At 36.6% G+C, this 23,365-nt stretch overlaps 1 protein-coding gene across 1 annotated transcript in view; it reads right to left on the bottom strand.

Annotated features, from left to right (window-relative positions):
* DRC3 (dynein regulatory complex subunit 3) overlaps window positions 1-8,340 on the bottom strand; it is a 92,521-nt gene extending 84,181 nt beyond the window's left edge. Inside the window, exons 1-2 of the mRNA XM_044679929.1 lie at window positions 8,181-8,340; window positions 6,868-6,984 (exon numbers count right to left, since the gene is read on the bottom strand). Coding sequence (XP_044535864.1) covers window positions 6,868-6,984; window positions 8,181-8,340 — 277 coding nt within the window. The remainder of the gene's footprint in view (window positions 1-6,867; window positions 6,985-8,180) is intronic.
* Between the last annotated feature and the right edge of the window lie 15,025 nt (window positions 8,341-23,365).

The raw sequence follows: 23,365 nt of genomic DNA, 5'->3' as shown, positions 1-23,365 counted from the left end.
TATGAAGGTAAATGGGAAAATAATATAATCACCTCTTCTTGACACTGACAGACTACAGATCACAGCTGGTAAGCTTAATTGGTTGAAGCACAGCTCTTACAAAACTAAAATTGTGGAATCAATGTACTTTTAAAAAACAAAGAAAAACTTTACCTTCCATCTGAGGCCAGATTTGAACCCAGGACCTCCTGTCTCTAGGCTTAGCTCTTAATCAACTGAGCCACTTAGTTGCTTCTTTAATATACTCTTAACTCAAAGTGTTCCTACCTCTACACAGAATCGTTACCACCATTAGAAAATATTCATGTATGTGTGTATATATATGTATTACTGACTGTCATATACATTGTCAATAGACACTTCAAGCAGACTCAGTTTGACCTTTCATAAATACATGGGAGACTTTATAATCATCAGAAAAATGGCATAGTTTCCATAGCCTTTAACATCTTTAGGACAATTATTAGGTGCACTGGTGCACTCAAAAGGAAGGTCCACTAGAAGATTCTTTTTTTGTTGTAAAGTTGGTGGTCTGGAGGGTGAAATAAGCTTCTCTTAGGAATGTCACTAAGAACTAAATTCAGGTTAGAAAATTCAGGTTTTTCCACATCACAACAGTAACCTCATGGGGATAAGTTCTTTTTAATTTTACTTCTGACTTGTACCTAGTATCCCCCTGCCCATGTTCTTTATACATATACATAATGCCTTTTATTATTAGAGTAGAGAATCTGGAAGGGGGATGTACCTTTGCGCTCCTTTCAATTATAAGGAGGAGAATATGGTGGAAATGATGCTAAATTCCAGATCAGGAAACCTGGGTTTGAATCCTACTTCCAATACCACCTGACTATGAATAACTTACCCAAGCTTTATGTGTCTGTTTTCTTATCTATAAAATGGGGATACATATACTCTCTCCCTCAAAGGGTTGTGAAGAAAGCAGTTTGCAAATTTCTAAATAATGTATAAATGTGTTACTATTATGCAAATCATTTGCATAGATAAATGATTTGATAGAAATAATTTGAAATAAACTATGGTATGTTAATACAAGGCCACTAAAATGAGAAAAATGAAGAAATTTGGAAAGATTTATATAAAGTAATAGAAAGTGAAGAAAGTAAAATGAGAGGATCTGCACATTGATCATTATATAATCTCAGTTGGGTCCTCACTGCAGCAAGGCAATCCTTTTTTACCTTCCTAATTGACTCATTATCCCTCTCACCACGATACTTTTTCCAGACTTTTTCATCCCTCCATATATTTCCCATTGCTTCTCATCTCCCCATCCTCTCAACTGAAAACATGACCTCATATTTCACTGAAAAACCTGAGGCCATTCACCAGAGTGTCCTCTTTTCCTCAATTTCTTATCACTCAGATGTCATCTACCATTTTCTCCTCCTTTATCTCTGTCTCACATAAAGAGATGGCCTTTCTCCTCGCCAAGGCAGACCTCTCTATTTGTACAAGCAATCCTATTCCACCTCATCTTCTGTAGAAAATCACACCTTCTCATCCCTATTCTTTCAATCTTTCTCCATCTAATGGCTGTTCCCCTCTTCACAGACATGTCCGTATCATCCCTCATTCTTGAAAAACTTGATCCAGCCATCTTGCTAGTTATCATCCTCTATCTCTCTTCCCTTTTCTGACCAAACTCCTTGAGAAGACTCTACAACAGGTACCTCCACTTCCTTTCCTCTCACTCTCTTAACTCTTTGCAATCTGGCTTCAGACTTTATCATTCAGCTAAGACTGTTCTTTCCAGTTACCCTTAGTTGTCACATTCAATAGCCTTTTCTCAATCCACATTCTTCTGGATCTCTCTGAAACCTCCAACACCATTGATCAACCTTTTATACTCTCTTCTCTTTAGGTATTTGTAACAATGCTATCTTCTGGTTTTCTTTCTATTATGTCTGACCACTTCTCTTCTGTCTTCCCTGCTGGATCTTAATCTAGGTTGAACTCACCAAATGGGTGTCCCCTAAGGTTCTGTCCTAGAACCTCTTCTCTTCTCCCTCCATACAGTCTTGATGATTTTTAAAATTGGTTTCCATATATTTAATTATTATTTCTATGCAGATGATTCTCATACCTACTTCCCCAGACCTAACCTCTTTCCTGATCTTGAGTCTTATAGCTCCAACTGCCTATTGGACATCTCAAAGTAGACATCTTACACATTCAAAATAGAACTCTCTTCCTTCCCCATCCTTATGCCCCAAACTCTCCTTTTTTCCTAACTTCCCTATCACTGGAGGAAAACCACCATTCTCCCAGTTACTCAGGCATACAATTTAGATGGCATCCTCACCACTCTCGTATCCAATTAGTTGTCAAGACCTGTCATTTCTACCTTCATACCATCTCTCAAAAATCTCCCCTCTTCTCTCCTCCAACACTGTCAGCACCCTGGCATAGGTCTTCATCACCTCACAGCTGATGGGCTCCTTTCAGTTAAATCCTATCCCACTCCAAACCACCCTCCACTCAGCTGTCAAATTGATCTTCCTTAAGTACTTCCTTGAATCAACTCTAGGGGCTTCCTATTGCCAATAAAAACAAGTGTATAAAAAATCCTCTGTTTTTAAAGTCTTTGATGACCTGGTCCTTTCCTACCTGTCCTACACTCTACTCCCCTCCACATACTGTGTGATCTAGTGACACTGGCTTTCTTCTTGTTCCTTGAACCACTATTACTGGCTGTCCCGGTGCTTCAAATGCTCACTTTCCTCATCTCCACTTCCAGTTTCTTTCAAGTCTCAGCTGAAGTTCCACTTTCTGCAAAAAGGCTTTCTTAGTCCTCTTTACTCTTAGTGCCTTCCCTGTGAGACTCCCCCAATCGGATGTCAAATCATGTGCTTCATTCCTATATATCTTTCACAAAACCATTCGTTTCTCTCTATTCACCCAACTACTACCCTAGATTCATTACCTCTCACCTGAAATATTGCAACTGTCTTCTAATTGGATTTTCTTTTGCAAATCTCTCCTCAATCCAATTGAAATGATACTTCCAAACTAGGGCAGCACCCCTCCCACCCCCAACTCCTGCCACCAACCTAGAACAGCAAATGATATCTTGAAACATTGCTGGGAAAATATGGGAAGAGATGAAACTAGAGGGAGAGATTTCAAGATGGTCCTTATAGAAGTTGACCTCCTTTTTTGGTGCACTCTTACCCCAAGTTCTCACTACTCTAAAGTTTGATAGATAGGACTCATGAGTATGTCATCAATTCATACATAAAGGTCATTCCAGGATGCTAAAGAGAAATAATGCCCCTCTTTGAAAGAAGGACAGGGGAGTAGGTAGCTGGGTAGCTCAGTGGATTGAGAGCCAGGCCTAGAGACAGGAGGTCCTAGGTTCAAATCTGGCCTCAGACACTTCCTAACTGTGTGACCTTAGGCAAGTCACTTGACCCCCATTGCCTAGTCCTTACCAATCTTCTGCCTTGGAACCAATACACAATATTGATTCTAAGATGGAAGGTAAGGGTTTAAAAAAAATAAAAGAAAAAATAAAAGAAGGGCAGGGTTTCAGTCAGGTATGTCTAACTGATTTCCTACCTCTGATATCAAAGGTAGGGAGGCCTCAGAGCTATTTCATGGGGGAATGAGAAGCAGTGGTCTCTAGCATGGCCTATAGCCAGGCATAAAATGTTCCAGAAAAGGGAAGGACTTATAGGCAGGAAGAAGGACTGAATCTAAAGCAGAGGTAGCCTCTCCTAAGAAAGATTTCAAAAAGCAATAGGATAGTAAGCAGCCAGGTGGCTCAGTGGAATGAGAGCCAGGCTTCAAATCCAGCCTCAGATACTTCCTAGCTGTGTGACCATGGGCAATGGACCCCATTGTCTATCCCTAACTGCTTTTCTGCTTTGGAACCAATACTTACTATCAATTCTAAGATAAAAGGTAAGGGTTTTTTAAAAAATAGCAATGAGGTTGTTGGGTTTTTGTTTTGTTTTTAGATTAATACAATATTGGGTAGAAAAATTAAAATTTGAATATACTATAAAAATATGTTTAAAGTTATGTGCAAAACTAACTCACTATTGTTGAAGCTGCAAATTGGTTCTGGAAAGCAATATAAAATCATGCTATAAAAATTATCAAAATGTTCATACCCTTGGGCAGCTGGGTAGCTCAGTGGAGTGAGAGTCAGGCCTAGAGACAGGAGGTCCTAGGTTCAAACCCGGCCTCAGCCACTTCCCAGCTGTGTGACTCTGGGCAAGTCACTTGACCCCCATTGCCCACCCTTACCAATCTTCCACCTATGAGACAATACACCGAAGTACAAGGGTTTAAAAAAAATGTAAAAAAAAAAATGTCCATACCCTTTGACTCAGATCCTACTGCTAGGCACACCCTACTCCAAGGCCATCTTCTCACCAACTGCATTCTTGCCCGGACCACAGAGCATGTCTTTGGCTATCCTGACTGGTAGCAGTCTCACCTGGCCTACTATTTCAGGCAGGTCCCTATGATGTTTCAATTTATTCCCTTCTCCTTAGCTACTTTGTGTTTACTCTTGTAATCTTTCTCTCTCCATGTTTCTTTGAATTCTAGTTCTGGAACCATGATTAAATCAATTTTGCCATTGCGTTGGCAAGGGATATATCAATGTACCATCCTTTGGCCTTTCTCACTATTCCTGTACACTTCAAGAACAAAGTACTCCTCTGTTGCTATCACTTCCCAATGTATGTTGGCTTGCCCTATTCCTTGAGGGTGGGGACTGGGTTTACTTTTGTAATGTGGCAGCTAGGTAGTGTATATAGTTTATAGAACTCTGGATCTGGAGTCAAGAAGCCCAGAGTTCCAATTCTGTCTCAGATACACTTACTAGCTGTGGGACTCTAGGCAAGTCACTTAAACTCACTCAGTCTCAGTTTTCCCATCTGTAAATGGGAATATTAAATGTTCTTAGCTTCAATTTCCTTATCTGGAAAATGGGGAGAATAATGGCAACCATCTCACAGGGTTCCTATGAGGAGAAAATAAGAAGACAAAACATGTAAAGCACTTCATAAACCATAAAGTACTATATAAAGCATAGCTAGTAAGAGAAGTAGCAGCAACAGTAGTAGACTCCTTAGCATTAGGTATATAATAAGCATTTAATAAATGTTTTTCAGACATTCATTCTTTCATTTTTCATTCACATATCACAAGGAGATAAAAATAAACAGAAAAGTCCCATGTATACCAAAATATCCTTAGGAATACTTTCGTGGTACAAAAGCAGCATGGGAGACAAAGTTAAGTATCCATTAGCTGGAGAATGGCACATACATATAATGAAATATTACTATACCACAGGACATGATGAATATGAAGAATTCAAAGAAAAATGAAAATATTTACATGAACTGATGCAAAGTAAGCAAAACCAGGAAAATAATATGTAAAATGACTTCAACAATGTAAAGGAAAACTGGGACCGAATCCTGGGTAATGTTAGTGACCAAGTTTGGCCCCAGAGAAAAGTAGAAAAAACTCACTTCTTTCTCTTCCCTGCAGAAGTGAGAGACTAGGGTTGTAGAATAGTACCCCATACACCATTAGATTTGGTTAATGAGGTGGTGGGTTTTGCTGAACTCTTTTTCCTCTTTCTTTTTTAACCTTTATTGAAACTCTTATAAGAGTTGGCTCTTTGAGTAGAGGAGGGAAGGGAATATATTCAGAAGGAATGTGATAAAAAAGATGCATCAATAAAAAAGTAAATATAAACACATACACTTTAAAAAATAGTAATAAAGCCAAGCTATTGCACATACTTTCCCCCTCCTTAGGATACATTCTTTTCCCTCCTTCCACTTTTAAAAATCCTTTGACTCCCTTAAGTCTCACTTCAGGTGTTGCTTCCTTTCCTAATGACATCTAGTAGTTCTCTTCTCATTAAATGATCTTCTATTTACTTCTTGGTTTACATAGGGACTGGGTTTTTATCTTGGTATCTTTCCCCCAAGGTAGGGGACAGTGCTTTGCAGATAAGTCTTAAACACAGCAGATCAGAAGTCCTCAAAGGGAATGTCCCATGGGCTACGTGTACCCTGAATTTTATGGAATTTGCAGTCAGTCACATATGTGCCTATGCCTTAGTGTTCTGGTCCAGATTATTCATAGTCAAGAATAATACTGTGCTGTGAGTAAAAAAGTTTTGAGAACTAGCTGTAGTTAATCTTAATAAACATTACTGAGTTGAGTTGAAGTTTCTCAGAGCAAATAATCCTTTTTATGCTGCTCTCATCTTGCAGGGCATGAAATGTGCTAATATGTCCTGATATTTCCCTTATTTCATCATTGCGTACTAGCACAACTGAAGGCACAGCACCCAGAAAAAGAACATCTTTAGTTTCTTTAGTGCCCAATTATCTTACATTAAATAGCTTCCATAATCCAATTATAATATATTGAGCTTTTTGGGCCAGGAATATAGTATTCAATTTTGACATTTCAAAAAATATTTCTATTGTGTTTTGAAAACACAGCATAGACATTCATTTTAAAAATTAATGATTTCCAAGTGCAATCTCAAGACATGCAAATAGAATGGTACTGAACTGATTATGCTTATTAATGTCTACTAATATGAAAATGAGTCTGGCATCACATTTGATTTTTTTAACTAGAATCCTTATCTTCTGTCTTAGAATCAATATTTAATATAGGTACCAAGGCAGAAGAATAATAAGGGCTAGCAATTGAGGTTAAGTGACTTATCCAGGGTCACACAGCTAGAAAATGTGAGGTTAAACTTGAACTCAGAACCTCCCATCTCCAAGCCTGGCTCTCTGTCCACTGTTCACTACCCCCATATCTGATTTTAAGAAACAACAAAGTCAACCTTACCAAGCCAGACCAGGTTAACTAGACTGTCTAATCCATCTATCCTCTCAATGATGTTGTTGTCTAGCTGTAATTTTCTCAGATTCTCAAACTGCCATAGATTGTCAATCCTGAGAATGTCTAAAATCAGAAAAGGTAATGAAATTGGTATCAGTTCCATTTGATCAGCATTTACATATGTATATATAGAATTCAAAAGTTTGATGCTAAACAAGAACAAGAACAACAATAAACAACACTCTAAGCCATTGATTCCCAAAGTGGGTGCCACCACCCCCTGGTGGGTGCTGCAGCGATCCAGGGGAGCGGTGATGGCCACAGGTGCATTTGAGGGCAGTGAATAACTGTAAGGGCGTGGTGATAGTATGTGACAGGGGGCACTAAGTAACATTTTTTTCTGGAAAGGGGGCGGTAGGCCAAAAAAGTTTGGGAACCACTGCTTCTAAGCTAACTGTATTTGTCTACTGATGTGTGAAGACCACTATAGAAACAAGGGAAAGGACCCTATTCTTTGGATGCCTTCAGTTGTCCAAATGAAAGATAAATCAGATGGTTATCTTATGTCAATGTACACATTAATTACCACTGCCCAGGAATCATATGAGGGTCTTATAGCACCTGTATTTAGAGTAGAAGGGACCTCTTAGGCCAGTGATGGCAAACCTTTTAGAGACTGAATGCCATGCCCCCCTTTACTCCAGATAGAGGAGGGAGGAAGTGCTCCCATTAGCCTGCTGGGCAGAATGGAGGTAGATAAAGTGAGGAATGTCCTCAGGTGCAGATGGAGGGGGAGGGGAGAGACCCAAGTGCTTGGCTCCCCTCCAGCTCTGCCACCTGTGAGCTGCCCACCTTACCCTAGATAGGGGAGGGAGGAAGCTCTCCCACTGGGCTGCTAGGCAGAAGGGCTGGTGAAGTGAAAAAATGTTGTCAGGCATGGTGGAGAGAGGGAAGAGACCACCTTGGCTGGAGTCCCTCTGCCTTTCTAGTAACAGATTCTGCCAGATGATGTCATGTGTGCCCACAGAGAGGGCTCTGAGTGCCCTCCCTGGCACATGTGCCATAGGTTCACCACCATGGTCTTAGGCTTTCTAGTATACCCCCCTAATTTTATAGATGAGGAAACTGATGTTCAGAGGTAGTAAGTGAGTAACTCAAAGTGGCCTAAATAATAAGTAACATAAGCTAGTCTTCTGACACTAGGTGGTACTTTGCTGTTTGGCTTTTTTTTCAATGTTTCTGAATGCAGTGGTACTTTAATTAAAAATGATATTAATAAAACCTAAACAAAACCAAATATGTTTTTTAAAAATACTCACTTTGAAAATCCAGTTGCAGACTTCTGACATCTTTGAAATTAATGCCCTCCTGTTTGGCTACTTGCCCTGCTTCTTCTTGTGGTCCCTGTTCTTCCACAGCCAATTTAAGCAATTCTTCATCGATTACATTTGGCTCTATGGTATCATATAATCGAATCATTTTCCAAACTTAGTTACCCTAAAGAACAAAGAACAATAATTATTTTATGCAACCTAGCTTTATTATTGGGGGGGGAGGGAGAAGAAAAACTATTGATGTTCATCTGAAAGAGCAAAAGATAAGACTATCAAGGGAATTAATGAAAAAAAAAAAAGATGTGAAGGAAAGTGGCCTAGTGGTACCAGATCTCAAACTGTACTATAAAGCAATAAACATCAAAATAGTCTGGTACTAGCTAAGAAATAGACAAAATGTTACATAACACACTAGAAATTCAAGACACATATCTATTTAACTAACCTAGTTATTAACTAGGGTTATTATAACTGCGAAAATAGAAGGAAAACCTAGACTAAAGTCTTAGAAAGAAATATGATTGGGTCATTAAAAACTACCAGATCATTCCAGCTCTCATATAGAAATTGTCTGGATTCCACAAGCAGAACTATGCAGTACTGAAAGCCCTGAAGAATAAATGCTACTTTGCTATATGAACAAATCAAATTCTAAGTAAGCTTCTCATAAGATGATATTTGCCACCAACTGATCTACAGAAAATATCACTTGGAAATATAAGCTTCCCTGTAGATTGTAACTTTAGTCACAAATTAAATTACTGAAACCTAATTTGCTTGTTTACCTCGAAGAGGTATCCTTTTGTATGTAGGGATAAGTGATATGCTTCATGTCTAATTCCTATTGTGCATTGAGTATCTTTTTCTATTTTCCCCTTTTGGAGAGGCCTTTGACAAGACTAATAAGTAATGTTGTCTCCGGGACCCAGGGGTTGGAGGCGGGGATTTTGATACTCTAAAGAGGGTGAGGAGAAGTCTAACTCCTATCATGAGAAGCAGGTACTCCTGGAACTCAACAAAGTCCAAACCACCTACCTGGAAACAGAACAGGAACAAGATTCCCCCAGTGTTGGAAATCTGTGAATGACGATTATAATAGACCAGGCAAGGATCTAAGACAACTCCAAGGGACTCATGATGAAAAAAGCTATTCATCGCCATAGAAGAAACAGAACCCAAATGTGGATTGAAACATACCATTCTTCACTTTATTTCCTCCATGAACTTTTCTCTATGTGTCTTGTTTCACAACATGACTAACAGGGAAATATATACTATATGATATATATGTATAACCTACCTACTTAAGATAGGGGAAAGGGAGGGAGGGAAAGAATGAGAAGGATTTTTGGACGTAGCTAATGTGAGAATTTGTTTCTCTTGGATAAGCAAATTGATTATGATTTATTACATATTTATAACAAATATGTATTATACTATTGTCATATTATATATTGTAGTATATATATTTAAAATAGTAACAGCAAAAGAAAAGTATTGGACATTTGTAGGGAAGTAGATTTGCTTATGATTTCTTTATCCCTTGCCAAGGACCAGTGATATGAAAGCTTACCTTTTTCATTTACTTGGTTTTCTCTGTTTACGTATGGAGGCCAAATGATTTTTTGTGTGGAACCAGGCTAGATGGAAGCAGAATTGTGAAGCAGAGGGAGTCTGGGTGTTGCTTGACTCTGAATCCTCTATGTTCTTCACACTTTCCCTTCCAAGCCTCCTCTACATCCATCATATACTGCTTTATTGGCCCTGCTTTCCAAAACCAGTATTCCAAAATTTACTATCATTTATTCACACCTTTCTATAAATTTAAGCCAGCATGATACCTACATCTCCCCGAGATAGCCATATGTTGTCTTATTGCTAATTGTATAATAAAAGACATATTTCCTTATTAAGGGATCACCTAGAAGTATGGGAGAGAGAGTCCCAGGTATATGACTCAAGTCTCTTTGGCTTGATAGGTTATAACAGCCTTCCTTCTCTTTCTCCCCACCACGAAATAGCCTTAACTCTAAACTGTGATGCAGCATTGGTGGAAGATATTTTATTGTGAAATTCATAAATTCATACAACATTTGAATTCTTGAATGCCTGCTGATTTCAGTGTCAAAGCTTAAGCATTTCTTCTTCAAAGGCATAATATAAACAATTTACCTGTGAGTTGTTGCAAACTTGGCTGTAGACGGAGCAGAGAACTGGTGCTTAGAATTCCTATTTGAGAGATGAAAAAGTAATACAGTATAGTCAGTGATCTAATTAGTGCACTTAAGAAGTATTATTCTAAGGGGGAAATGAATACTGAAATTTCTTAAGAAACTACAGATTTGGGCAAGTTGCTTCCCCTCTTTAGGAATCAGATTCCTCTGCAAAAAGAGATGATTCCAAAAGTCTTTCCAGATTTTATCCATAATTTGGGATCATCTAGATATGAAAATTAAGATAAAAATAAAAAGATTAAATTAGGTGGGCCCATAACATAGCAAGAGCAAGGGAAGTCTATGTTACATACCTATGGAATGTTAAAAGAGCTAGAAGCAGGTGTCCAGCACACTAGGTAGATACCCTGAGGAGGGAACACAAGATATAAGCAATATCCAAGTCAATGAAGTCACAAATCCATAATAATTATGGTTAATTTCCTGGATATTAGAAAAACTTATCAACAAAGATCTCCTTCTCTGGGAAGCATCTCTACAGGTTGAACTAGTGCTAAAGACCTCAAAGGGTGAATCATGGCAAAACATTTTGGAAAACGTGCTTTTCCTCCCCTCTGACCTTTTTTGCCATAAAACATGGAGTAAACATCTCTTGGGATTTGGGTTTCTGCAAGCTTGATGAATGCTCCCTACCCAAGGAATCCAAGATATGATAAAGGTTCTCTCTCCTCTCCACCATATCTTTAGTCACAGTTAAGTAAAAAAGTTTTCCATTCCCTCTTCCTTCTCACCACTGTAATTTATTACCTGTTCTCCTTTTATGAATGAGTTTGTTTTCTTGGTCAACAAGTCTCTTCCTCATTCTGCATGAGAATGTACATTTGGATGATGACCACAATGGATTTCTAATATTTTGCTAAGTATTTTTTTATAAACCCTTACCTTCTGTCTTGGAATCAATACTGTATATTGGTTCCAAGGCAGAAGAATGATAAGGGCTAGGCAATGGTGGGGAGAAGGGTCAAGTGATTTACCCAGGGTCACACAGCTGGGAAGTATCTGAGGACAGATTTGAATCTAGGACCTCCTGTCTTTAGGCCTGACTTTCAATCCACTGAGCTACCTAGCTGCCCCCATTTTGCTAAGTATTTAAGTGGGAATGCTCTAGTTCTAGTGGCCAGGGGACTGCCTTAGGATAAGCCAATTTTATTATTATTTTTAAAAGTAATATTTTATTATTTTCCCCAATTACATGTAGAAGCATAAAAATTTTTTTCTCACAATGAGTTCAAAATTCTTTCCCTTCTTCCTCTACCCCTTTCTGAGACAGTAAACAATTTGATATAGATTAGACATACACTATCATATAATACATATTTCCATATTTGTCATATTAAGAAAGAAGACATATCACTTTTTTAAAAAACTTGAAAAATATAGGGTAAAATTTTTTTCTTTTTAAAAAATTCTTTTTTTTCTTATTATGTAAAACACACTTCCATACTAGTCATTGTTGTATGTCAGAGGAAACTGACAAACAGGAATCTCAAAGGGTTGAGTAGAATGAGACATGGTGTAGATGACATCAGTAGGGCTAGTGAAGCTGGTAGCAATTAGAGGCGAGGTTTATTGATCATGGCTAGTGTTATAGAGGGCAATGTTGCATAAGCTAAAGGATTAGGCAATCTTTTTACATGGACAATGATTTACAATGTTAGTATAATGACTTAGTTTATCCCACCAAAGCTTAGACAGAGTTTTCTATAGGATAATAAATCACAGGTGTAACCATCTAGCCCAGATTCTCAGGGAAATATTTGCTTCAGTGGGTTTATCAAGAACAGTCAGTTATTATCAATAATATGTAAATAAGTCTTGATTGATGACACATGTTAAAACCAGTGGAAATGCACGTTGGCTATGGGGGGATAGTGAAGGGGGGGGGTGAAGGGGAAAGTAAAAACATGAATCATGTAACTATGGAAAATTTTTCTAAAAAAATAAAATATTTAAATCTTAAAAAAAAAAGAACAGTCAGTTATTACCAAGTACAGCAGAGGTGAGGTTGGAAAGGAGGGAGTTTGAGGGGCCTCATGTGAGGAGTGCTACATGACTGATTCTGGCCACACCACAGCTTTGATTTTACTGGGGTCCATTCTCACTAGTGGGGGCTACAGTTGTAAGAGCACACTCAGGGGGCAGCTGGGTAGCTCAGTGGATTGAGAGTCAGGCCTAGAGACGGGAGGTCCTAGATTCAAATCTGGCCTCAGACACTTCCCAGCTGTGTGACCCTGGGCAAATCACTTGACCCTCATTGCCCACCCTTACCACTCTTCCACCAAGGAGCCAATACACAGAAGTTAAGGGTTTAAAAACAAAACAAAACAAAAAAGCACACTCATGCAATAACCAAAACCTCAATATAAAGCCATAAATACCCTAACATAAAAGTTGATATGCTTTGATCTACATCCATCTGACTCCAATAGTTCTTTCTTTGATGATGATAGCATTCTCCATTATAAGTCTTTCAGGATTGTCCCAGATCATTGCATTACTGAGAATAGCCAAGTTTTCACAGATAATCATCATCCAATATTGCTGTTACTGTATATAATGTTCTCCCAGTTCTGCTTATTTTACTCTGCATCAGTTCCTGCAGATCTTTCCAGCTTTTTCTTTTTTTTTTTCCAGAATATTTTTCCATGATTACATGATTTGTGACACACATCCTCCCGCTCTTTCCTCCCCACCCTCCCAAAGCCAACAAGCAGTTCCACTGGGTTATATGTGTATCATTGTTCAAAACCTATTTCCATGTTATTCATATTTGCAGTAGAGTGATCTTTTAACATCAAAACCCCAATCATATCCCTATCGTACAACATTTTCAATCACATATTTTTCTAATGCATTTCTGTTGCCACAGTTCTTTCTCTGGATGCAGACAGTTTTCTTTCTCCTACGTTCCTCTGGATGGTCCTGGGTCATTGCATTGCTACTAGTAGAAAAGTCTATTACATTCTATTGTGTCACAATGTATCAGTCTCTGTGTACAATGTTCTTCTGGCTCTGCTCCTTTCACTCTGCATCAGTTCCTGGAGGTCATTCCAGTTCACACGGAATTCCTCCAGTTCTTTATTCCTTTCAGCACAATAATATTCCATTACCAACATATACCACAATTTATTGAGCCATTCCCCAATTGATGAACACCCCCTCATTTTCCAATTTTTTTGCTACCACAAAGAGCGTGACTATAAATAATTTTGTACAAGTCTTTTCCCTTATTATCTCTTTGGGGCACAAACCCAGCAGCTGGGTCAAAGGGTATGCATTCTTTTAAAGCCCTTTGTACATAGTTCCACATTGCTCTCTAGAATGGTTGGGCCAATTCAAAGCTCCACCAGTAGTGTATTAGTGTCATCTCAATTTTGCCACATCCCCTTCAACATTTATCACTTTCCTTTGCTATCATATTAGCCAGTCTGTTAGGTATAAGATGGTACCTCAGAGTTTTTTCATTTGCATTTCTCTAATCAGGAGGGATTTAGAACACTTTTTCATGTGCTTATTGATCATTTTGATTTCATCATGTGAAAACTGCCTATTATCCCTTGACCATTTGTCAGTTGGGGAATGGCTTGATTTTTTGTAAATTTGGTTTACTTCTTTGTATATATGGGAAAGTAAGCCTTTGTCAGAGAGTTTTGTTATAAAAATGTTTTCCACTGGAAAATGAGGGTATGCCCTTCAATTGGGGAATGGCTAAACAAATTGTGGTATATGCTGGTGATGGAATACTATTGTGCTCAAAGGAATAATAAACTGGAGGAATTCCATGTGAACTAGAAAGACCTCCAGGAATTGATGCAGAGTGAAAGGAGCAGAGCCAGAAGAACATTGTACACAGAGTCTGATACACTGTGGTAAAAATCAAATGTAATGGACTTCTGTACTGGCAGCAATGCAATGACCCAGGACAAATTCAGAGGAAGAACTGCAGGAGTGGAAACACAGAAGAAAAGCAACTGCTTGAACACATGGGTTGAGGTGGACATGATTGGGGATGTAGATTCTAAGGACCACCCCAGTGCAACTATCAATAATATAGAAATATGTCTTGATCAATGACACATGTTAAAACCAATGGAAATGTGCATCGGCTATGGGGGAGGGAATGGGGGGAGTGAAGGGGAAAGTAAGAGCATGAATCACGTAACCATGTTAACATGTTAACTTTTCTAAAAAAATAAATATTATTATTAAATGTTAAAAAAAATAAAAATAAAAATGTTTTCCCAGTTTGTTGCTTTCCTTCAGTTCTGGTTGCACTGGTTTTGTTTGTACAAAACCTTTTTAATTTGATATAATCACTCATTCATTTTACATTTTGCAATATTCTCTATCTCTTGCTTCATTTTAAATTTCCAGCTTTTTCTGAAATCATCTTGCTCATCACTTCTTATAGCACAATAGTATTCTATCACTAACATGTACCACAATTTGTTCAGCCATTCCCCAATTGGTGGATATCCCCTCAATTTCCAATTCTTTACCATGACATAAAGAGCTGCTATAAATTAATTTTTGTACAAATAGGTCCTTTCCCCTTTTTTATTATCTCTTTGGGATACAGACCCAATAGTGATATTTCAGGATCAAAGAATATGTACAGTTTTATAGCCCTTTGGGCATAATTCCAAATTTCTCTACCGAATGGTTGGAACAATTCACAACTCCACCAACAATGTATTAGTATCCCAATTTATCCATATCCCCTCCAAAATTTACCACTTTCCTTTAGATTTATATTGGCCAACCTGATAGGTGTAAAATGGTATCTCAGAATTGTTTTAATTTGCATTTCTCTAATCAAACATGATTAAGAACATTTTTTTCATAGGATTGATAGCTTTTGATTTCTTCATCTGAAAACTGCTTGTTTATATCCTTTGACCATCTGTCAATTGGGGAATGGCTTGTATTCTTATAAATTTGATTTAGTTCTCTAAAATTTCCCCCCTCACCCTAGTGTGTTCTTTCCCTTCTACTCTTAGTTATATTAGTTTTTGTTTATACAAAAGCCTTTTAATATAATCAAAGTTATTCACTTTGCATTTTATCATGCTCTCTATCTCTTGTTTGTTCATAAATTCTTCTTTTCTCCAAGGATATGCCAGGTAAACTATTCTGTGTTCCCCTAATTTAGTTATGGTTAACACTTTATATCTAATGCCCAGTTCGACCTTATCTTGGTATAGAGTGTGAGATATTGGTCTATACCTAGTTCCTGCCATACTGTTTTTCAATTTTTCCCAGCAATTTTTGTTAAATAGTGAGTACTTATTCCAAAAGCTGAAGTCTTTGAGTTTATCAAATACTAGGTTGCTAAGGTCATTTAACCCTTTATATTGTGTGTCTATTCTATTTCATTGATCTACCATTCAGTAAGTAGCATTTTTCATTATAAGTCCTTTGGAGTTGTCTTGTATCCTTGCATTGCTGATAATAGCTAAGTCATCCACAGCTGATCATCATTCATTATTGCTATTACTGTGTACAGTGTTCTCCTGGTTCTGCTCACTTCACTTTGTATCAATTCATATTTCTTTCCTGTTTTTTTCTGAAATAATACTGCAGATCATTTCTTATAACACAATATAATAACTATATACTATATAATAACTACTGCATTCAATACAAGAATGAACCACAACTTGTTCAGCCATTTCCCTCAATTTCCAATTCTTTGACATCACAAAACTATTTTGTGCTATAAATATTTTATACAAATAGGTCCTTTCCCCTTTCTTTGATCTCTTTCAGACCTAGTAGCAGTATTGCTGGAAAGGATATGTACAGTTTTATGCCCTTGGGGAATAGTTCTAAATTGTTCTCCAGAATGGTCAAATCAATTCACAATTCCACCAACAGTTCATCAGTGTCCCAATTTTCCCATATCTCCTCCAACATTTATCATTTTCCTTTGCTGTCAGAATAGCCAATCTGATAGGTATGAAGTGATGTCTGAGTCATTTTATTTGCATTTCTCTAATCAATAGTGATTGAAACATTTTTTCATATGACTAGAGATGGCTTTGATTTCTTCATCTGAAAACCGACTTTCATATCCTCTGACCTTTTATCAATTGGGGGAATGTCTTGTGATCTTAAAGATTGGACTCAATTCTTCATATATTTGAGAAATGAGGCCTGTGTCAGAGATACTTTCTGCAAAAAATTTTTCCAGTTTTTTGTTTCCTAATAATCTTGGTTGCATTGGATTTTTTTTGTGCAAAAACTTAAATTTAACAATAAAAATTATTCATTTTATATCCTGTAATGCCCTTTATTTCTTATTTGGACATAAATTCTTCCCTTGTGCATAAGTCTGACAGGTAGACTATTCTGTGCTCCCCTAATTTGCTTATGGTATCACCCTTTATGTCTAAATGGTGTATTCATTTTGACTTTGTCTTAATATATAGTGTCAGATGTTGTCTATACCTAGTTTCTGCCATACTGTTTTCCAGTTTGTCTAACAATGTTTATCAAATAGTGAGTTCTTGTCCCAAAATTGAATCTTTGGGTTTATCAAACACTATATTACTATGGTCATTTAGTACTGTGTATTATATAGCTAATCTATTCCATTGATCTATTTCTTAGCCAGTACTAGATTGTTTTATGATTATTGCTTTATAATATAGTTTGAGATCTGGTATGGCTAGACCAGTTTCCTTCACATTTCTTTATTCTATTAATTCCCTGAATATTATTGACCTTTTGTTCTTAAAGAAGAATTTTTTATCATTTTTTTCTAGCTCCATGAATAATTTTTTGGCAATTTTATTGGTATGGCACTGAATACATAATTTTAGGTAGAATTGTCATTTTTATTATATTGTTCAGCCTAGCCAGAACAAGAATTAATAGCCAGAAACAATGAATGTTTTTTCAATTATTTAGATCTGACGTTGTTCTGAAAAGTGTTTTGTAACTTCATAACGTTTCTGGATTTGTCTTGGCAGGTAGAACCTCAAATAATTTATATTGTTTACAGTTTACAGATATTTGTTTATTTGTTTATTTAAATCCTTATCTTCCATCTTAGAATCAATATTAGCTACTGGTTCTTCCAGGGCAGAAAAGTGTTAAGGTAATGGGGGTTAATTACTCAGGGTCACATAACTAGGAAGTGTCTGAGGCCAGATTTGAACCTTCTACCTCTTATCTCTAGGCCTGGCTATCCCTGGAGCCACCAGGCTGCCCCCTACAATTATATAGAATTTATTTTTCTGTGTCTTGCTGTTGGACTTTGTTGGTAATATATAGAAATACTGATTATTTATGTGAGTTTATTTTATATTCTGCAACTTTGCTTAAGTTAATTATTTCTATTAGTTTTTTAGTTGATTCTCCAAGTATACTATCATATCATCTGCAAAGAGTGATAGTTTAGTTTCCTCATTGCCTACTTTAATTCCTTCCATTTCTTTTTCTCTTCCAATTGCTAGAGCTAGCATCTCTAGTACAACACTGAATAATAGTGGTGATAATGACCTTCCTGATCTTATTGGGAAGGCTTCTAACTTATCCCCATTACAGATGATGCTAATGGTTTTAGGTAGATAAGCTTCATTGGTGGTAAGTTAATTCTTTTTATTTTTGATATTGGCAATTTGGGTTACTTCTTTTTAGTCAAATTAACCAGTTGTTTATCTGTTTTGTTGGGTTTTTCATAAAACCAGCTCCTAGTATTATTTATTAATTCAATGTGGTCTGAAAAGAATGCATTTACTATCTCTTGGTTTTCTGCATTTGTTTGTGAGGTTTTTATACCCTAATACATGGTTAGTTTTTGTGTAGGTGCCATGTGCCCCTGAGAAGAAGGTATATCCCTTTATATTAGCATTCAATTTTCCCCAGAGATCTATCATATCTAACTTTTCTTTGATTCTATTCACCTCCTTAACTTATTTATTTTTATTTTTTTTTTTTGGCTAAGTTTATCTAGTTCTGAGAGGGTAAGGTTGAAAGTAGAATAGTTTTCTATTTCCTCCTACAACTCATTTAACTTCCTCTTTAAGAATGTGGATGCTAGGGGGCAGCTGGGTAGCATAGTGGATTGAGATCCAGGCCTAGAGATGGGAGGTCCTAGGTTCAAATTTGGCTTCAGGCACATCCTAGCTTTGTGACTCTGGGCAAGTCACTTAGCCCCCATTGCCTAACCCTTACCACTCTTCTGCCTTGGAACCAATACATAGTATTGATTCTAAGGTGGAAGGTAAGGGTTTTTAAAAAAAGAATGTGAATCTTATGCCATTTGGTGCATGTTTTGTACTTATATTTCTTCACTGTCTATGGTACTTTTGATCAAGATGTAGTTTCCTTCATTATCTCTTTTCATTAGATTTATTTTTGCTTTTCCTTTGTTTGAGATCATGATTGCTTATGAAGCATAATAGATTCTGCTCCAGTCTCTTACCTTTCCTCTGTTTCTCTGCTTCAAATGTGTTTCTTATAAACTGTATACTGTAGGATTCTGGATTTTTTATCCACTCTGCTATCTACTTCCATTTTATTGGTGAGTTCATCTAATTCACATTCACATTTTTACTGTTTACACATTGATTACTGAGTATTTCTCTCCATCATATTTTTCCCATTTATACTTCTCTCTCTCTCTCTCCTTTCAGCCTTTCCCTTCTCATAAATGTTTTGCTTCTGATTACTGCCTCCTCCAATTCACCCCTCCTCCTATCAGCCACTCCTCAGTTGAATGTGAGTGGTTATTCCTTCTTTGAGCCAATTCTGATGAGAATAAAGTTCAAGCATTTCCTATCACTCTTCATCTTCCTCTCCACTATAACTCTTTTATTATTCCTCATATGAGATAATTAACTTCACTCTATCTCTCCTCTTCTCCTGGTGCACTTCTTATAATCCCTTAATCTTGGTTTGTTTGTTTTTTTATATCTTTCCATCATATTCAACTCACTCCCATGCTTTATGTAAACTCATGTTTATGCAAACTTTTTCTAGTTGCTCTGATTGCAATAAGGTTCTTAAGAGTTATAAGTATTATCTTCCCATGTAAGAATGTAAACAGATTGATCTTATTAAATCCCTTCTGTTTTCTCTTTCTTGTTTACCTTCTCTTGCATCTTGTATGTGGATATTGTATTTTCTGCAGCTCTGGTCTTTTCATCATGAATGCTTCAAAGTCCTCTATTTCATTAAATATCATTTTCCTCCTGAAGGAATATACTCAGTTTTGCTGAGTAAGTGATTCTTGGTTGTAGTCCTAGATCCTTTGTCTTCTAAGCCTTCCGATTCTTTAATGTAGATGCTACTAGATCCTATGTAATCCTGGCTGTGGTTATGTGATATTTTAATTATTTCTTTCTGGTTACTTGCAATATTTTTCCCTTGGCTTGGGAGTTCTAGAATTTGGTTATAATATTCCTGAGAGTTTTTTTAATGTCTTTAATGTCTATTTTTCTCTTTTGTTCAAGAATATCAGGGCAATTTTCTTTGGTAATTTCTTATAATATGATATCCAGGTTTGGGGTTTTTTTTTTATCATGGCTTTCAGGTAGTCCAATAATCCTTAGATTATCTCTCTTAGATCTATTTTTCCAGGTCAATTGTTCTTCTTTGAGCTATTTCACATTTTTTTCTAGTTTTTACATTTTTTTATTTTGATTCATTGTTTTTTGATGTATCATAGAGTCATTAGCTTCCATATCCCCAATTATAGTTTTTAGAAAATTATTCTCTTCATTAAGCTCTTGTACCTCCATTTCTATTTGGACAATTCTCCTTTTTAGGATATTTTCTTCAGTGGATTTTTATATCTCCCTTTCCATTTGACCAATTCTATTTTTTAGGGAGTTGCAATTTTTTTGGTGAATTTTTGTGTACCTTTTTTTTACTTTTTCTGCTTCCTTTACCCAAGCTATATTGACTCTTTTTCATGCTTCTCTTGCATTAATCTCATTTCTTTTCCCAATTTCTCTTCTACCTCTCTTATTTGATTTTTAAACTTCTTTTTGAGCTCCTTAAGAGTTCTTTTTCAGTCTGACACCATTTAATATTTTCCTTTGGGATTTCACATGTATTAATTTTAACACTTAATACTCTTAAGGGTTTGTGTTTTGAACTTCCTAGTCTCTACAGAAATTGCATATGGTCAGGTTTTTCCAACCTATTCCTCAGGTGAAAGGGGTAATATCCCAACCTTCTTGTGCTTGGCTGTCTGACAGGGCTGTGCCAGGTGTAATGACACCACATGCCAGGTTCCTACAGGCCTGCATCAGAGGTGGAAGCCACATGGACCTGGCAGCCTGGCTGGCTGATGGATGCCTGGATGGAGCCTACACTGGTATGCACCCTTTTCTTACCCTAGTGAGACAGATTTTTCCTGCCAACCTTCTACATTGTCTCATATAAGAGAATAGTTTCACCGCATTTTTTGTTGATTCTGTCACTCTAAAATCTGTTTTGAGTTTTTTTAATAGTTGTTTGGAAGTGAATTTGAGAGGACTTTGTGGAATTCTTTCTTAATCCACCATCTTAACTCTGGGTGTCCTGGTTGCCCCATAAATTTTGTTTTGAGAATTTCACATCACCATCTCAGTCAAGACACTCTACACTTTATTACAATTTTTAAAACTCCTAAATCTCCCCAGGGGTAGAGAGAAGCCTCCAATCAGATCTAGAGCAAATTACTTCCCCAAAATGATTACATCATGCATTACATCATTACAACTACAGATGGAGCTCACTATAGGGAAAGGCCATGGGCTAAAACCTCTCAAGCTTCCAGAAATACTAAGTTGGCCCAGTGGAAGAGGTTTGTAAGCCTGCTCCAGAATAGCACCCTGGATAGCCTCATGATTCCCTCCCAAGATTTTACCCTTGGGGTGCTCATTCTGCTCTGATAGGTAAGCTTTCCTTGTATATTATTTGGCACCAAGTCAAATCATCCCACCAGACCACTGTGTACATGCCCTGTCCCCTTTCTATTGAATCTTTGTTTTTTTTCTCCCATTAGAATAAGTATCTTGAAGGTAAGGACTATCTTGTTTGTACTTGTATCCCAGAGTTTAACATAATAGCACATGATAAATGCTTAATAAATGCTTTTTTAATCAACCATTTGTAAAAGGAATTTATTCCTTTTTTTAATTTAACAGGGAACCTGGAGGTTCTCTTACTATAGAGATGTGTAGGGATTAACCAGGTAACAGTGACAGGAAGTAGAAACCATAAAGACAGGAAGGAGGAACCAGAGAGATAGGAAGTGAGGGAGAAAAAAGGGGGAGTCAGTTGCCGACAGTTAGGGCTGGCAGTAAGGAAGTTGGCTACTGGGAATGTGTTGGGTTGGTGGTTGGCATTTAGTTGCTGGAATATAAAGGTGGGCCTGAGCTTCCTGAGAGGGCTTTTTGGCTTTAGCCTAGGGCTTTTTTGGCTTTTGAGTTTTTGACTTTTGATTTGGGCTGTTAGGTATTTTTTTTCTTTCTTGAACTTTTTTGGAAAATGGTTGGTCTTCATTGACAGACCTAATTGGGTTTGGATTAAACAATGATTGGTTTGGTTTTGATTGGACTGGATTGGGTTAGAACTTTATTGGGGTGGTTATTAGTTATAGGCAGTTACAGGCAGGTATAGGTAGATATAGGCAGTTTTAGGTAGTAATTATAGGATAACTAGTATAGACATTAGGAAATTGTCTTTCTCTACCTCTTTCCTATATTTCTCTCTTTACTATATGCATTTTACTATATTTTTTACTATCTCTAGTTTAATTAAATTAAATTATTAATTGTTAAAAGTTGCTAGAAGTTTTCTTTTCTCTGGCTTAAAGGGATAATATTAATTTACAACTCTACTATATTCTCATTAAAACTTAAAATATTAAAAGCTGCTCTCTTATTTTGTCAAAATTCCTAATTTAACCCTTAAACATTCATTCATCTATCCATCTATCCATTTATACAGGTAGAAAATTCTTTCTAGGATTAATTTTTTTTCATTTCCCAAGTTTTTCTCTGCAATGAAAATTTAAAATACTTTCAATTTATGTTTTTCTTTGTTTCTTTTAAGCAGAATAATCTGAATAATATTGCTCAGAAATTTATTATTATAAAAGTTTTCATTTTGTTCTAATTATTCTCCCTTCTCATGATTTTCATTTTAATATTAAATCACTTCTCATATCTTGCACTAAAATTTTACTAATACTGGCCAATTCTGAGAAGAATTATAGAAAACCGAATTTTCTTTTAATTTCAGTTTCACATTTTACTAATTCCTTCTTCCATTTTCAACTTTGAGAAGTAATGAATAATATTTTATCTTCTTCCCCCCACACCACCCCCCGAAACCACCATTGGAATATTTTTGTCTTTTTTTTTTAATGTGGTCTCTCTTTTGTTTTTTATTTCCTCAAAAAATTTTTTTTGAATTATACTCTTTCAAATTTCATCTGAGTTAACTCCCTTAAACTGAAACTGATGTACTACTTGATCACTTATGAATATTAATGCTTGTCTTTGATGATGCTAATGAGAATACCAGTTGTTTTATGATTGCCTTATTTTAGCTGTTTACATACAAGTTCACCTTGCTGATAATTCACTGGTAATTGCTGTTGTTAGCTATTATTGCTTCTAATCGGCATTGCTACCATTTTCTAATTTGTTTGGCCAGTTGGCATATTGCTCTTTGATAGACTGATGAATAGAGATTTTATGGACAGTAAGATATTTAGTGGGTGTTATTTAGAAATTATTGTCACATTTGGGGTATGGACTAACTCTTGAATTAGACCAAATGTATGAGGAGGATGTTTTGAAAGATCTGAAGGACAAAGTAAAGGAGTTGAGAGACTGTAAGATGGTTGCTATTCAAAAGAGTGAGCACAACCCAAGAAGAAGACTCTTAATTTACTACCAAAATATTCGGAGTGTTTGAGAATATGAGACA

This window comes from Gracilinanus agilis, chromosome 1, assembly GCF_016433145.1.
Source record: "Gracilinanus agilis isolate LMUSP501 chromosome 1, AgileGrace, whole genome shotgun sequence".
Lineage (NCBI taxonomy): Eukaryota > Metazoa > Chordata > Mammalia > Didelphimorphia > Didelphidae > Gracilinanus > Gracilinanus agilis.
Note: the sequence above shows the minus strand (reverse complement) of the source record. Positions and strands in the feature narration are given on the sequence as shown.